Consider the following 13,426-nt stretch of genomic DNA (forward strand, 5'->3'; position numbering starts at 1 on the left):
GGGTTGGGGTGCAGCTTCTTCAGTAGAATATTTACCTACCATATATGAATTCCTAAATTAGATTCCAAGTACCAAATAAAGTGCCAAACCCAGCACTCACAAGGTCAAGACAGATTGGAAGTTCAAGGTCATTTTGGCCACATACAAGTTGAAGGTTGGCCTGGGATAGATAGGAGAGACTCAGTCTCAAAAAACAAAGATTAAAAGATTAAGTGATTGGTTAGTGATGTCTGCATGGGTATGGGAGGAGGATGTGATGACCAAGCACATCACTTCTGGAATTCTTCCTTCCCCACTAGTGACTCACCCTCCTCTCCTCTTCCCCCACTTGGATGTCCCCATAGTAAGGAAAAATTGTCTACAACTCCACCCTTCACATTTTGGCTGACCCACCACTAGGCTTTCTATACACAGGAACTTTTTTATGCAGCTGTAATCAAAAGGTATGTCTTAATTGTAAATGCTTTTTCCACTTGGCATGGCAGGACAGGACTTTCCTACGATTGTTTCTTAATGTGTTTTTTTTTTAAGTAACACAATCTCATTATAGAGAACTAATAAAAGAAAAAATACACTTTAGAAGTTGGGGAAGCTGCTCATTTGATACAGTGTTTACCCAGTGTGCATGAAGTCCTGGGTTTGATCACTAGCACCCCATAAACCAGGCACAGTGGCATATACCTGTAACCTTGATACTCAAGAGATAGAGGCAGAAAGTTGACAGTTCAAAGTCATCCTTGATGCATGGTAAATTCAAGAACAACCTGAGCTATGTGAGTTGTTGAAACAAACAAAGATAAAAATTAATAAGACTTATTTTAAAAACTTGAAGACACATTTCATCCGAAAGTCCATCGGGGCCTCCACAACTTGTCAGTCAGGAGAGAAACAGGAGGGTTCTCCTACTAGAGCAACAGTTCCGGAACTTTCCTGAAGTGTCAAAATTATCTGTAATCCCATTTTAAAAGTCATTCCCCCCCCCCTTCTAAAGAGCAGACAAACGCCATGAGCAAGGCCATCACCAGAACCAGAGGTTGAAGTGCCCAACAAGCATGAGAGATGTTCTCTTCTATTGCTCAGAGAAACGAGAGTTAAAACAGTGAGATGCCCCCCTTCCCTGGAAGGTTGGCAAACACTCAAGTGGGATAAGGTCTCTGCCAGGCAAGGGAATGGGCACGGATGGATGTAACTCTTGGAGAAGCCATCTGGAGTTGTTGATGAACATTCAGCACACTCTGAAAGGACAGTCACAGAACCGCCCCACTTCCAGTTCCAAACCCCAGAACACGAAGACATAGGACCTGTACTGAAGCACCCCTTCATTTAATCGGTGGGTATCTGTTCATCAGTCACTATGGGCCACCCGCTGTTTGGATACCAGAAATACAGCAGCACACAAAACAAACCCAAACCCTGCCTCCTGACAAGTTTACCTACTAAGAGAAGACGCTGGTCAACCATGGGCGTGGGTGAGGGCGGGGTTTAAGTATGTGAGAAAAGGCTTCCTGGAGAAGACCCATATGTTAGCTACTCTTCTTGTTGCTATGACAAACTCAACTCAAGAAAGGGCCATAGTTTTAGCTTCAGCATCAACTTGACATGAATTTAAGGTCACCAGGAGAGAGGGGACCTCAGTTAGAGAACTGCCTCTACCAGACCGGCCTGTGGGGGCATTTTCTTGATGGCTAATTGACGTAGGGAGGCCCAGTCCACTGTGGGTATTACTAGTCATAGATGGGGGGTGGGTATTACTAGTCATAGGTGGGGGGTGGGTGTTACTAGTCATAGGTAAGGGGTGGGTATTACTAGTCATAGGTAGTGGGTGGGTGTTACTAGTCATAGATGGGGGGTGGGTATTACTAGTCATAGATGGGGGGTGGGTGTTACTAGTCATAGGTGGAGGGTGGGTATTACTAGTCATAGATGGGGGGTGGGTATTACTAGTCATAGGTGGGGGGGCTAGGCTGTGTAAGAAAGAAAGCTGATTGTAGACTCAAAGCAGGGTTTCTCAGTGGTCTCTGCTCCAGGTTCCCGTCCTGGCTCCCTTCCGTGATGGACTGTAACTTCTAATATGAAATAAACCATTTCCTCCCCAAGTTGCTTTTGGTCATGGTGTTTATCACAGAAACAGAAAGCAAATTCGGACAGGAAGGGAGGGTTTATTTTGGGCTATTATTTGAGGGGACAATCCATCATGATGACGAAAGCATGTAGGCAGGGGTGTGAGGCAGCTGATCACACTAAATTCACACTCAGCAATCAGGGCTATGGACGCTGGTGTCAGTCCACTTTGTCCTTTTTATCCATGGCAGCATCCCGGCCACCCACACTCAAGGTGGGTCTTCCGGAGATGTGTCTTCGTGTGATTCTAAATCCCGTCTGGTTGGCAAGACTCAACATCACAAATAGCATTTCATTGAAGAACAGAAGATGAGAGAACTAGCCATGGGGACATCTAAGGCTGTCTTGGTTAGAGTTTCTATTGCTGTGATGAAACACAGCATAACAACCTGGGGAGAAAAGGGTCTATTCCGGTTTACAATTCTCAGCTCATACTCCGTGTCTGGGGGAAATAAGGGCAGGAGCCTAGAGACAGGAGCTGAGCAGAAGACACGGAAGGGTGCTGCTTCCTGATTTGCTCCCATGGCTGGCTCAGCCTGCTTTCTTTTAACACCCAGGGCCACCAGCCCAGGAGCAGCATGGCTCACAGTGGGGGCGCTCCTGCACAATCAACCTTAAGAAAATGCACTACAGACTTGCCTACAGCCAGTCTGATGGAGGCGTTTTCTCCAGTGAGAGACCCTCTTCCCAGATGATTCTGGCTGTGCTAAACCGACATGAAACGGACCAGCAGAGAGCATCCCGAGCAGTAAGAACAGCCAATGCAAAATCTTAGAGGCATGCTGAGTCTGGTGTGTCAGCAAACCACACGGCGGAGGCTGGAGCTCAGTGGACAGAGCACTTGCCTGGCGTGCACAGAGACCTATGTCAGATTCCCAGCACCACATCAGCCAGGTGGAGTGGAGAAACCTGTCATTTCAGCACTTGGCAGGTAGACAAGAGAATCCGAAATTCGAGGGCATCCTTGGATATATATGGAGTTCAGGGCCAGCCTGGGTTACATGAGACCTTCACACACACACACACACACACACACACACACACACACACACACACACACACAGGGATATGGATGGCAGTATTAGACACACACACACGAAGGGGGGGTATGGATGACGGTATTGGCAGATGGTAAATTCAAGGAGGGACAAGGGGCAAATGGCACAGGGCCTTGGAGGTGACAGTGAAAACTCAGCTTTCCTGTGACCAGAACCAGACAGTGTCTGGAATGGGATGTGGAGCCAAGATAAGGGGGTCTTCGGGGAGGGATGTGTCTGATGAGGACTAGTGACTGTGCCCTGAACACTGCAAATGAACATATGAAGAGGAGAGGGTGGGAGGGGCCTGGTCGGGAGAAGAACTTCCACTGCTGTGGGTGGGCACTGTGTGCTTCCTTAGGGGAGGGACGCAGAAAGGACTCTGAGAGCAAGAGGGCAGCAGGTGACAGAGCCCTGAGCAGCTGCACCCAGGCAGCTGTTCCTCTAGAACAATGGGATGCCCTTGTGTTCCAGAGCCTCTTACCCAGCCAGGACAAAGCAGGTCCCTTCGGTAAGTCTCCATCACAGCCCAGCCGTGCTCACTGGCGGAGGCTTTGGCCCAGGGGAAGCAGGCAGGCGAGTAGTTCAAGCACCGGCTCCTGGGAATAGTGCTGGGGCTCCAAAGAGGAAGACGTCTCCTGACTTAAGAATTGGGCCAGAGGAAGGACACGGCCCTGGGAGGGGCCAGGGAGAGGCCAGGCCAGATGAGGCCACGTTGAGTGGAAAAGCAGACGGAGCAAAATGCTTCTTCCTTCCCCTCGTTGGGGTGCCCAGCAGGGCAGGCGCAGCGTGGTGAACTCACAGGCGGGGCTACCTGCATTTAACTGCTGGCCAGTCGGGAGATAACTGTCTAGTGAGATAGAAGTATGGAGCGAGACTTTATCGTTCCTGTTTCCCGAAGGAGAAACCGAGGCTCAGAGGCGGATTCATTTGCCCAGGGTCACCCAATCAGAGGAGGGCTAGGAACTACACCAGGCCTCTGACACCCACGACAACCTGCAGCCACCAACACTGACACACTTAGGAGACTGGGCTGGGAGCGGGGAGCAGGACCCAAAGAAGGTAAAATGATTCCAGATAAAGGAAGAGAAAGAGAAGAGAGGCCCTGGACCTGAGGAGAGTGGGCACCTGTGGAGGGAAGGACCGTGAGAACAGCCAACCCACGCGGCAGGAGGAGGTAGAGTTATGAAAGAAGATAGGCCTGGAGATCAGCCTGTGGCCCTGGGAAGGATGAACACACGCACGCGCACGTGCACACACACACACACACACACGCACGCACGCACTCCCTCTTGCCGCCATCTCACCCTCTGAACAGCTTTGGGCTGGAGAAGTACAACACTTCCTGTTTCCCTTCTTCATAGTGCTAAGCCAGTTTCCAGAACCTTCTTCATTTCATGCTTAGAACACAATAGACTTCATCCTCTGCTCCCTGCCATGAATCTCCTCCAGGCTCTGCAGAACATCCAAGGCCAGGGGTGAGTAAGCAGGACCCCGTGGGCTTGCTGCTCAGCCCCCCACCACAGAAGAGAGCAGGAGGTGACTCGCCTTTCAGGCACTGACACCCCCATCCCCCACCCACCCCCACCCCTCTCCAGTGCCCTGTCCTGGGGAGGTAAGCCAGGGGTATTCTCCCTGCCCAGTCTGCCTGGCTGAGCCAGGGAGCTAGCCACACACGTCACTGCACTGTGAAGGAAAAGCGTTCATCCAGAATCAAAGAATGACCGCTTCTTTTGAAATTATTTTATCTGTTTATTTATTTATTTGAGGGACCTTTATAAAAAGATAATTTTCTTCTCCTTCCACCATATGCAACTCAGGGATCAAATTCAGGTTATCAGATCTGGCAGCAGGCAGCTTCACCTGCTGAGCCGTTAGCCAGCCTGTTCTAACTTCTCTGGATAGTGTTCTCTCTCTCTCTCTCTCTCTCTCTCTCTCTCTCTCTCCCTCTCTCTCTCTCTCTCTCTCACACACACACACACACACACACACACACACACACACACAGAGCTGTGGTACTGGAACCCATGAAGCATCATGGGGGTGGCTGCCACCTCCTGGCCAACAGCTTCCTCAGCCTTGGCTCCTGGGTCTTGTCCTCCAAGCCAAGGACGGACCCTGAAAGATCACACTGGAGCTGAGGTTGCCAGGACCAGCAGTAGCACATGTCCTATAGGATCTGAAGGCATGCGTGCTAGGCAAGCACTCTACCCACTGAGCTCACTCCCAGATCCGGAGGTCTTTATTATTTCTTAAAAACTATGTGTGGGGGTTTGAGCGGTATCTTAGTGGCTAGGAAGGCTTGTTCTGCAAGCACAAGGACTGGAATGTGGATCCCAGAACCCACATAAAAATTCTGGGCACCGTCTGGCATGTGTTAAACCCCAGAACTGAGTGAGGCAGAGACAGGAAGACATTGGGGCTGAAAGTTCCAGGGTCCGTGGGAGACCCTGCATCAAAGAAACAAGGAGGACAGTGGTGTAGGAGGGCATGCAACACTTTCCTCAGGTCTCCCACATAGCTGCACAGACATGGGCACACATACTGTGTATGCATACATACATGCACACATGCATATACATATACACAGGTACACATGAACACACCACACAAGTGTGGGTGGTGCGTATTACATGCCTGTGTGTGCATGTAAGAGGGAATTTTCTGGGAACTTTTGGTTGTAAGGCTGGAAATGCAGTCCCAGAGGATGAAGGCATGCAGTCTGTGCACCGGATGGCTTTGAAGATGGTCTAGGTCATGGTCTTAACTGCTCCTGTGTGTTGGGGAGGGGGCATCCTTTACTCTGTGGCCCGTCTGCTGCTTCTGAACCAATCTTCGGGACAGCACCTAGGAGTGGGAACGTGTCTGGTTTGGGGGGAGCCTCAATCCTCATGGAGACAAGACCAAGACCCTCAGCTGAGGTAGCGGACCAGCCATGCTAGCTACTCCCCTGCCTCACGGCCTATCCACTGGTCACCATACATTACAGTTCTGTGTCCAGCAGATTTGAGCTGCAGCTGTAGGACAGGCTCGGGGTGAGTCACGGCCCAGAAATGCAGCGTCCGGGGGAATTACGACGCTAGAAATGCGACGAGAAGAGCCCCATAAATGGGGACATCAAGGCGATGCCCTGCTCCTTGTGGTTTGCACATGTTGTAAACTCCATCACAACGGCAAAAACTAACCGCTTGCCACACGGCTGCCTTGTGTGGCCCCGTTTCAGGGACACAGGGAGCTGACCCAAGAGACCAAAGGCAGAGAGTTGGGGATGTCAGTCCCCTGAGAATTGTCAGGGATCTGGGATGTGAGTGAGCTCTGCCTGCTTCCCTGGGACACAGGGTGGAGTGAGGTTTTTATCTCTATGTGAAAGGAAAATTGTGGCCCATGATAAAAGGGCGTGAACCTGGGTCATTGCTGCTGGATGAGTCCGACCTCCCCATCAGCCCCAGGGTCTGACTCACGAGAACTAGAATTCCCAGGGGAGCCAGAGACCCAGCAGCAGACGGTGCTCAGTTAGAACTCAAAGGAGCTCTTTCCACTGTCGCAAGCACAGGGCTCCAGAAAAGAAACCCGGGCCGTGGGAAACCACAGAAAAGGAAACAGGGACTCAAGAAAGAAGGATGGATGGTCTTGGGACGGATGGTCTTGGGATGGGACTCGGCACCCCAGCCAGGACGGGAGCTGAAATAGGTTGAGTAGAGGCTACAGATTTCAGAGATGTTGGAACAGTCTGCAGCATGCCTGTTCTCTTGCTTCTTTTTTTTTTAAACAGATTTCTTTTCTTTCTAATGATGTGTCTGCGTGCATGTGAATATGGTGCCTGCAGAGACCTCAGGTTCCCTGAAGTTACTGCTTCTGTGAGCTGCCCAGTGTGGGTCCGGGGAGCCTAATTTGGGTCATCAGCTAGACCAGAGGCTCTTCATCACACAGTCATCTATCTCTCCAAGCCCTGCAGGCCTGTCCTAACCTAAGCAGTGGCACCCTGTCCCTGCCCAGGACCGCAGACTGTGTTCTCTTGCAGCAGCAAGTATGGCTCTAGGCATGACAGTTACTGTCTGGTCCCCAGACATGGAGGTGAGTGTGATACAGAGTGAAACCAAGGAAAAACCGTGTCAGGCACACTACAGTCCCCAGAAGCCACCACACACACACACACACACACCTAGTACCTGACACCCAACAGTCCTTACCGTCTTCCCCATCCCATCTCGATCCCAAAATGACCTGCAAAGGAAAGGAAAGGAACAAGGCCACCCAAAAGTGGTGTGCTGGACTGGAAAGGGCTCAAGAGCCCGGGGTGTGGAGCCAGGCCGTCCTGATTCAAGGACTGTCTCTGTTGATGACTGGCCCTATCTCCTGGGACCTTGTTTTCCTCATTTGGAAACTGGCATTACTGAGCCTGGTCTCACAAATCTTGAGGTGAGGGGCTAAGTGCAGGGTGAAATAGAGAGGGCTTCTCACATGACCTGGCCAGCCCTCGTGAGCACAGTCTAGCCTAAGGCCATGGTGGGGGTCCCCACCCCTCCCTCACACTCCCCAGCTAACGAATACCCAATGTCCTTTCCCCTGCTCCCAAGTCCACTCAACACACACCAGTACTTTCTTTATATGTTGCAGCTTTTACTTCAATTTGAAGCAGATGGTTGCACACAGATGTGAACAGCTTTGGCCTCTGTAGCACATGGAGCAGGCCCTGGCTTTGAACATGCTCCCTTCCCCACATACTGGCCCATTCCCCTGGTCCCTTCCTCCCTAAGTCCTCCTGCCTGGACTGTTCAAAGGCAGCTGACCTACAGCACGACACTGTCTCGTGTGCTAGCCTGAGACTGGCCACTGGTGAGCACCTGGTGGAGCAGGCTCTTGGAGCAAAGACCATCAGACAGGTTGTCTTGGGGCATGTCCTGGGTGGGCTATGGGGCAATATTGCTTCTTCATTCTCCCCTTCTTCCCTTCTCAGGAGGCCTGGAGTCCAGGAAGGAGCCAGGACCCAAAGAATATTGGGCATAGGGTCAGAGGCCTGGATGGCTAATGGGAAGAAACAAGATCTCAGACCCCACCTTCCACCACACCAAGGTACCCAACCTGTCTGTCACAGCCCTAGAAAGCCTTCTTGTACCCAGACAGCTCGGGGTTCAGCACAGACAGAGCACTGGCTCAGAGGGTTAAGTGCTTCCGAAGGTCACCAAATGTCCACTCCTTGCATGAGTTCCTGGCAGAAGTGCTAATCCATCTTTGGCTTGAGGTGGACGTGTTCAGGCAGCAATGGTGTTGTGGCTTTGCGCTGTTGGGGTTTCACCCCGTAATTTCCTTAGATAATCTCTGTAGAATCTTTGGCAATAGTCTGCACCACCAGTCAGAAAGCAAAATCTGAAGTAACCCTGGATGGCTGGCGGACAGCAGGAGACGGAGAGGAGGCAGGCTGCCCTTGTCCTGGTCCTTGGCGAACCTGAGAGGCAGTAAGTGGGCTGAGGATCTGGTAGCATCTTGGAGAAGGCAGGAAATGAGGCTGGCTGTCTTGGTGGCCTCGGCTTCTTTCTCCTCAGGCCCGACTGGGAAGAGACCCGCAGCAGTATCCGTGGTCTAGTCTGTGGCTGGTCACTCCTGAAAAACAAAAGAAAACATTATCAGGAACATTCTCTACTCACCCTGAAGCTGGATGCCGACGCTTACGGAACATTCTGGAGAAATTAAGCCCATCCTGCCCAGGTAGAGTTTCAGTTAAACACTAAGGCCAGATTTGATCCAAGACTAGCTGTCCCCAAAGCACATATTGCTCCTCTTCTCTCCACCTCCATGGACTGCTACACCAAGGACGTCAAGCCTTGTAAGCTGAGGGACATCTGGTGCTGACATCATGAACCCCAGATTCACACCTTTCGGGGACATGAGAGTCAGTCCTGCTACTACAGGATGCTGGAATGGGTGGACGATGGGCCTCCCTGGTTCCCATGGAAATAACTGTCTGTCCATGACTTGTACCATCTTCCCCGTTCTGTTTAGACAAGAGCATGCCACAAGTCATGAGGCCCACCACCCGCCACACAGGTGATCTGAAGTCACTTCTCCAGTTCTAGGTTCCTACCTCTGACAGATGACTCAACTGAGGGACATCAATAATTCATTCCCTCCATTTCCTTCTAAGCAGAAATGAGAATGGACCTGTAGAATCCTAACCCAGAAAACAAACCAACAGAGGTCTGTGATTCTGAACATCATGAAGTTAAGACACAGAGGGCCCACGAGTGAGGAATCTGGGACATCTTGAGACCCATGAGTTACTGGGTCAGGCCATTTCCAAGTCTAACCTTCCAGGAAGGGACAGAAGAGGAGGACAAGCCAAGAATACATTGGGGCATCAGCCTGAGTGTGCGTGTGCGTGTGTGTGTGCGTGTGTGAAAATGACCACAGAAGTTCATGAGGGTTCCAAGAATCCACTCAGAACATAGGAAAAACGCCCAGAGACCTCGGTGCAGCTTCCCATTCTGCAAGAATCCTGAACAAGCTGACGGTCCAGCAAACCTTCTATCTGACAGCGCTGGCATGTTAGGGTCCTCTGGGCCACACAGAGCGAGAGCTGAGTGCTCCACACCAGCAGTGACGGGATTTGAACCCAGATGGACCCTGCTTCTCCTCCCAACAGAAGCTGCTCCTACTGAAGCCTGGCTTTGGAGAGCAAGCAGTAAGGAGTCAAACCATGGAGCTGGAGAGCTGCTAACCACAGACCCTTGTATGTCTTGCCTCGGAGGCCCCAGAACACTGGTAGGAACATAGCCAAGACATGGTCCAAGATCCAAACTAAGAGGTTGGAGCCATGCTGGATGCAGGGTCCAAGGAGGGTGAGTGAGCCAGGCCATGGGGGAGGAAGGCTGTCCAGCTAATAGTGGCTAAGCCGGGGAAAAGGAAAAGTGAGAGGCCGGCAGGGTCTTGATGTGGTAAATCCCAGGCTTGCATTCTCCCAGCCCATTGTGCACGGCTGGCCCCAACAGAGATCTGCTTTTTGTTACTGAGTCTGAGGAGAAGGATTAAGTAGCGGAAAGGAAACCCATAGGGATGGCACAGGGTCTGTGGTCCACAGCATGGTTTATGGCCACGTCATCCAGGCACTGGCTGCCTGGGCGGGCCATGCCGTGGACTGGGCCTGGAGCCCCTTCTCATCCAGCCTGACTGTGGTCTGGAGGAGGAGCGGAGGGCTGGAACTATTCTCCTAGCCACACTGCGAAGGTGGCCAGGGCAGCCTGGCTCCAGCTACAAGCCCTGCAAGCTCTCAGGCTGAGCTGACGATGGATGCCCAGCTCTGAGCATCCTACCCCAGACCAGCAAAGGAGCCGACTGGGTTAGCTTCAGTCTTCATTCAGTCGGTTGCTTCCTCTGGACCCTCCAGCTGGGGCAGAGGGCAAGGAAGCAAGCACAGTTGCTTTTGGCTATTCCAGCATGCCTGGTTTGATGGTTACCATCCAGTCAGTATGGAGATGGATGAGATCATCGCAAACACGTTTCCCCTGTCTACTCATCTGGGGGTCAGAACAGCAGCCCCACGGGCACAACTCCAGCTGCCGGCGCCATCTCTGTAAAAGCGTGTAGAACAAACACAACTCCTCTCAGCCGCAGGCCTCGGTGTATTAGAGCAGCTCTCTCGTACCACAGGACGTTCCTTCTCAGGGGGAGCATCCAGCACCCGGCGTTAATCCGGCTGTCCCTTACCGAATCTTTTCCTGTGACCTAGAGCGACCTCAGCCAGCTCATCTGTCACCTCAGTTTCTCCTTCTCCCCTCTGCTTACTGAGCATCTCCAGCCTTAAGGCCTTTGCTTTCTTCTCTTGATGGCCTGTGTCATGCAGGGTGATTGAGTCACTCTGGGAACATTAAGCATTGATTTCAGGCCAGTGAGGTGACACAAGCGGGAAAAGCACTTGCTACCAAGCTGGTGACCAGCCTACATCCACCCCAGAAACTGAGTGGAGGACAGAGAAAAGCGACATTCACAGGTTGTCCTCTGGCCTTCATATTTGTGCCGCTGCACATATGTGCATACGTGTGCATGTGTATAAAAAGTTGTAATTTATTTGTATGTGTGAATATTCTGCCTGCTTGCATGTGTGTGCACCACACGTGTGCCTGGTGCTCACAGAGGCCAGGAGGAAGCATCAGATCGCCTGGAACCTGAGTTATAGACTATGTGAGCCACCACGTGGGGGTCCTCCGTGACAGTCACCAGTTCCCTTGACCTCTGAGCCATCTCTCCAGTCTCCAGCTCCCTCCTAGGTTTTAAAACTTCATCGTTCATCTAAAATGTCCAATTACCTAACTTAACCATTTTCCCACCATTTTCAAATCATGCATTTTTCTTCATATAAGCAATTTGGAAACAATCTTCCATGTGTGTGAAAAAATATCCAATGAGTTTTAAATCTGGAGAGTTTTTTTTTTAAAAAAAAAAAATATTATGTCCTAAAAAGAGCAAGCAGATTTTTAAGTACCTTAAAAAGCTGCAATGCAATAGGAACATGGGGAGGGGGAAGAATTCTCCATCAAGTGCATTGCTGCCGTCCTTTATCTTCCCCATTCGCTGTTACACAAAGGCAGTCAGCTGTGGGGCCTCCAGGTAAGCCTCGGGATGTGTGTGTGTGCTTGTGTGTGCACGCGCATGTGTGTGCGTGTGCTGGTGTGTGCGCACGCTTGTGCGTGCGTGAATGCACGTGTGTGTGTGTGTGTGTGTGTGTGTATGTATGTTTGTGCTCGCACACAGGCCACAGGGCTCACGTGTCAGCCAGGAGACAGCTTGCAGGAGTTGGTCTCTCCTTCCTCCTGGAGTGCAACTGAGGTCCTCAGGCTTGGCGGCATCTCACCTGTGACTGCTGAGCCACCTCCCCAGCCCCTCATTTCCTCTATCTTTAGTGTGTGTGGGTGTGTGTGTGTGCCTGCACAGAAGCCAGAGACTAACTGCTGCTGAGCCAGCCCCCTAACAGCCCAGGTCTGTTTTCACATCTTTTCTGAGCTGGAACTGCAGGTTTGTTCTGAGCCCACAGGCAGAGTCCACCCATCGCTAGCCACTGCTGTCCCACCTGACCTGGACACCGTGCAGCAGGCAGGGAATTTGAGAGCAGTTGCAGTTAGCCACCGTTTACTGGGGACACAGATAGGACAGGGACATGATAGGAATCTGGGGCCCACCCTATGTCTTGGCTGGGGGGACCCTCAGATCTCTTGGGAGCCTAGGACATCAAAGTCACAGAAGAAGCCTCTAGGAGCCAGGAGAGTCAAGCTTGCGAAGAATGTATTCATTCAACCAGTTGTTCTGAGCTGCTGTCACATGGTAGCCTGGTGACAGACACTGAGTCGGAGGCCCTGCCCTGCTTCCTGACCCTCCTCACAGAAGAGCTGTCAACCCTGTTCAGTACCCTCTATTCCCCGGGAAGACCTTGTCCTGGACTGTCTGTGAGGCTAATGTATGTGACCCACAGGTCCTAGGTCCCGAGACCGAGACTACTGGATCCAAGAAGGCACACCCTTCCTTTGCTGAAGCCAATGACTCAGGCCAGACCTCTAAGCCAGGGAATGGAAGAGAGGTGCCCGTCAGTAAGGGGCAACAGTTGTTACACAATGCTGGAAGCCGAGAGCAGGTGGGCATAAGATCCCTCTCCATGCTGATGTGTCAGAGGTAGAGCTGAGTCCCAGGCAACCTGGACCAGCACTCTGACCACTGGCTCTGGAGACTGGTGGGAATACCCTACCCGCAAACTCCAGTGGGGACGACGGCTTGTGTTTTTGCTGGCACTGCCCCGGAGAGAATACTGAGGGTCTGCTCAAGTCACCCCCTCATGCCCATCAGCTCCCACCCGGAAAGAATGAGCTGTTACTCCCAACAAGTCCCTTTATTTCCCAGTCCCCTCCATCTGTCTGTAGCCTGGGATGCTGTTAGTGGAGATGCTCATTCTGCCCACCCCTCCACTGAACTCCCAATGGGCATGGCCCTAGGCACCCTGATCTTCCCATGGCCTGACAGGAGAGTGAGGGACTAGGGCTCAGTGCTGTCTTTTTAGAAGCATGGCCACGTGCCAGGAACCTCTCGTTTCATTCCTTGCTCACACTGACTGAGACAACCCTTGGGAAGTGGGTATTACTGTGTCCATTCAGCAGACGAGTGAGCCCTGCATAATCACCCTATTGCTGGAGCTGCTGTGGGTAAAGCCTGGGCCCTGGCAGTCCCAACAAACTAACTCCCGCTGTCTGCCGTCACGGGGCCAATTAAACAGATAGTGACCGTGGCCA

At 51.8% G+C, this 13,426-nt stretch overlaps 1 protein-coding gene across 1 annotated transcript in view; it reads right to left on the reverse strand.

Moving 5' to 3' along the window:
- Positions 1-7,776: 7,776 nt before the first annotated feature.
- Positions 7,777-13,426, reverse strand: part of Atoh8 (atonal bHLH transcription factor 8) — a 29,411-nt gene continuing 23,761 nt past the window's right edge. Inside the window, exon 3 of the mRNA XM_041645215.1 lies at positions 7,777-8,759. Within this exon, the coding sequence (XP_041501149.1) occupies positions 8,754-8,759 (6 nt within the window). The 3' untranslated portion in view covers positions 7,777-8,753. The remainder of the gene's footprint in view (positions 8,760-13,426) is intronic.

The sequence above is a fragment of the Microtus oregoni genome, unplaced genomic scaffold, assembly GCF_018167655.1.
Source record: "Microtus oregoni isolate MIOR12 unplaced genomic scaffold, Mior012 000002F_ref0000024, whole genome shotgun sequence".
Classification (NCBI taxonomy): Eukaryota; Metazoa; Chordata; class Mammalia; order Rodentia; family Cricetidae; genus Microtus; species Microtus oregoni.